General features: G+C 44.8%; 1 protein-coding gene across 1 annotated transcript; it reads right to left on the minus strand.

The window, feature by feature from the left end:
• Nucleotides 1–918: 918 nt before the first annotated feature.
• Nucleotides 919–1,563, minus strand: LOC124711498 (heterogeneous nuclear ribonucleoprotein A3 homolog 2-like). Its single transcript, XM_047241611.1, has one exon. It carries the CDS (start codon nt 1,561–1,563, stop codon nt 919–921), a length of 645 nt encoding a protein of 214 aa, XP_047097567.1.
• Between the last annotated feature and the right edge of the window lie 2,284 nt (nt 1,564–3,847).

Genomic DNA, 3,847 nt, shown 5'->3' on the forward strand with positions numbered 1-3,847 from the left:
CGTGGAGAAAATCCTGCACCGCCGATTGTTTCGCAATTGCGGACGGCTATAGAGACAGCATGGCTCCATATTCCTGCAGGAGAATTCTAACGAGTTGTTTAGTCCTGCGACATCAAGTTTCTGCACTACACCCGGCGAAACGATGTCAGACACAGTGTTAGGAGACATCCCATGGCTTTTGTCACCTCATTGTACACAATTATGTTTCTGTGGAACTCTCTGAGCGTACGTCTTACTGGCAACTGACGAAATTTTTAAAAATAAATCCAAAATAGATCGACTGTGATTTCCATACTATCTCCAATAGTTTTTGTAAACCTGAAAACATATGAGGAGTAAACGTCGGCAGTGAAATCCGACGTTGTGTGGGCAGTGCCTGTTGTCCTGGTGAACAGGCCTGTATCTCCGTAGCAGGTGGTCGGAAAATAGACTGCTGCAATCACGGCAGACCGTACCCCGATGCTGATGGATGCTGCGTGTGACACTATAATACAGATGTGCTACCTGAAATATTTTGCCAGTTATGTTTATTGTAAATGTGATGTACTTGTTTTATTCTGTAAACCTTTAGTTACTATGTGTCTATGTGTTCTATGGTAACTTGTATTTTTTCTGGGGGGGGGGGGGGGGAGGGAGGTCGCCAACAGTGGCCTAGCGTGGCGCTTTCTGGACAGCTTTGTACAGCGTAGTGGCCTGCTCCCCGGGTGTACGTGGCTAGTTGGGAGTGAGAGTCGGCCAGCAGCGTGCTGGGATAGTCTGGATGGCGCAGTGGTTAATGTAACTATCTAATAAAGCAGGAGATCCTGGGTTCCAGTTCCAGTTTCAGTCCAGCACACATTTTTACCCGTCGCCATTGATTCCACACAAAGTCCCGATGCAACTGATGTAATTAGTTCCTTCATATCCCTTCATATCCCTTCACTTCCCTTCCGCCCCTTCTCCCCTTCCCGCCCTTCCCCCATCCCATCCTTGCCCCCTTCCCATCCTTGCCCCCTTCCCATCCTTGCCCCCTTCCCATCCTTGCCCCCTTCCCATCCTTGCCCCCTTCCCATCCTTGCCCCCTTCCCATCCTTGCCCCCTTCCCATCCTTGCCCCCTTCCCATCCTTGCCCCCTTCCCATCCTTGCCCCCTTCCCATCCTTGCCCCCCTTCCCATCCTTGCCCCCTTCCCATCCTTGCCCCCTTCCCATCCTTGCCCCCTTCCCATCCTTGCCCCCTTCCCATCCTTGCCCCCTTCCCATCCTTGCCCCCTTCCCATCCTTGCCCCCTTCCCATCCTTGCCCCCTTCCCATCCTTGCCCCCTTCCCATCCTTGCCCCCTTCCCATCCTTGCCCCCTTCCCATCCTTGCCCCCTTCCCATCCTTGCCCCCTTCCCATCCTTGCCCCCTTCCCATCCTTGCCCCCTTCCCATCCTTGCCCCCTTCCCATCCTTGCCCCCTTCCCATCCTTGCCCCCTTCCCATCCTTGCCCCCTTCCCATCCTTGCCCCCTTCCCATCCTTGCCCCCTTCCCATCCTTGCCCCCTTCCCATCCTTGCCCCCTTCCCATCCTTGCCCCCTTCCCATCCTTGCCCCCTTCCCATCCTTCCCCTTCCCCGTTACAACCTGTTACAGTAAATTCTTTTTATTAACGTACTTAAGAAGTTTTATGTCAAATTATTAATCAACATTGATAGGTCTCTGTTGGATTCCTTTCATGTTAATTTCTTAAATTTGTTGTCATTTACGTCATACATTCCACTTCTAAATTTACTATGGTGTTTCTGACTCTATCTGGGAGGAGACTGAGCAGTGGAACATGTTACTTTTACACATAATCAAGAACGATCTGTCACACTACTACACAGTTTATATGTAATCCATGTCACACAGTCTCATATGGAACCTACATCTGCTTTCTTCTATATACTGTATATGATAAGATACTGTCACCCCCTTCCCTTCTGTGTGAAAGGATGAATGAGGAAATGTATTTCTAGTTGCATGCAAGATGGTAGCAAACAAGCCGGTCTACTAGAGAACACTAGGGCCAATGTCGGAACAGGTAGCTACACTTTCTAAAAGCAGAGAGGTTCCTATTCTTAGTATGGTCCTGTGCGTCCCTTGTCATGTTGGTATAGGAAGCTGCCACTCTGGTCACTTCCGTTTTGTATCTGTCACCCACCCTCGGTAGGGGCCCACAGCAGTCGGTCTGTGGTGAGCGTCTGAAGTGGTAAGATCTCCAGGTAAGTGCGTCTCTGCTAAGTCCGTAGGACAACAAATTTCTTAAGTTCAGCCTAACTGAAAATTTAATCACCTTTATTTCAGGTTTAGATCTAAAATATCTAATGTTATCTTAAATTGCAACGCAGTGTAATTCGAGTGTGAAGTTCAGAATATCTTCCAGTAGTTGCTTCGTCACTACTTTATAAGTAAAGTGGAACCACGAGTTGATGATCCGTAACTCTAAGATAATCAATCTTAAATGCGAATGTGCGTGAGATTATAATGTCTCATCTTGACAATATTTTTCAATATAGCAACTTGTCTTTATGTTCAACCCACATGGGGTGTACTTTGTGAGACCAGTACCACGTGCTTATACAATTGTTTGACCCATCAGGTTAATAGTAAGACGATAGTAACCAGTTCGAGGTTTTTCTTTTGTAAATTGCGTTTCGATGTAATTTATTTTAATTATCAGAATTATTGTGGAGTTATACTCTTTGTGTAAAGCAAGTTGACCACGTGAAGTATGTGGTGTAATCCTCAAAGTAGCCCTCAGCTATTCTTTTCGGGAAGATTTCAAAGAGAGTTAGTATGAATTTAGTATACCAGTGTGTGCTAATTTCATGGCGGACAGGATTGCGCTACAAACATAACTTCTTTGGGTGAAAATTGAATCGGTTGGTTGTGGTTAATTTCCTCTTGCATATGTCTCAACATTCTTCGTGTGTTATTTTATGAATGCAGTGTTGTATGCAGTCTCCCAATCTTGGCTCCATATTTGATGTGTTCCGTGAGATTACAAACTCACATTTTCGCAATCCTAAATAAGGCACCAGTTTAGTTATGAATCAAGTTTGATATGCTGAAATTTTAACGGAACAATGATCAATGTTAAAATAAATGTCCAAATATAAACTGTTTTATTTCTTTTTATTTAAATTCTCATATATATATATATATATCACTAGTTGTCATAAGATGAATACTAAAAGATTATAATTAACATTAGTTTGGTTGGGAATTTGGTAAGCTAGACTGTATACCTGGTGAAACAGTTGCTCATTAATGCAAGGGTAACTTCCCCAGATAGCTCACAGCTTTTGACCCGCTTTTATTGTCTTGAATATCAGCACCGCTTTCAGAACAAATTAATTCATCAACGTTACAACATCATATATGAGCATGAAGTTCTGTTTATCTCTGTTTTTTTATTATTTTGAACCACAACACTCGCACTTTCACTCTTAGGTGTTTTTAGAAGCACCTTGTTCAAGTGACTTCATGTGTAAACAGTGCCTCCAGATCACAAATATATCGAAATATCTGAAAACCAAACTCACCAATTTTTGTCAGCACGTGATCTTTATTGAGAATAAATAAGTTTTTTTCTCAACAAAATACCGTACACCCCTTCCCCTTTCCTCCACACCCGGTTTCCCCCTCTCCTCTTCCCCCTTCGCCCCACTGCTCCCATTTCCATCCCCCCTTCCCACCCCCACCCCCCTTCCTGCTCCCTCCTCCTTTGTCCCACTGCCCTCCTCCTTACCTGGGTGAGAGCACAGTACACACCCTTATTTGGGACACTAGCAAATGTAAAGAAATGCTAGACTCTTTCAGTGCATAGCTAAATATAATTCGTTTC

The sequence above is a fragment of the Schistocerca piceifrons genome, chromosome 8, assembly GCF_021461385.2.
Source record: "Schistocerca piceifrons isolate TAMUIC-IGC-003096 chromosome 8, iqSchPice1.1, whole genome shotgun sequence".
Taxonomy (NCBI): Eukaryota; Metazoa; Arthropoda; class Insecta; order Orthoptera; family Acrididae; genus Schistocerca; species Schistocerca piceifrons.

Coding starts and splice junctions, on each gene's coding strand:
- LOC124711498 (XM_047241611.1), bottom strand. CDS start 1,563: ATGGGAAGGGGGCAAGGATGGGAAGGGGGCAAGGATGGGAAGGGGGCA.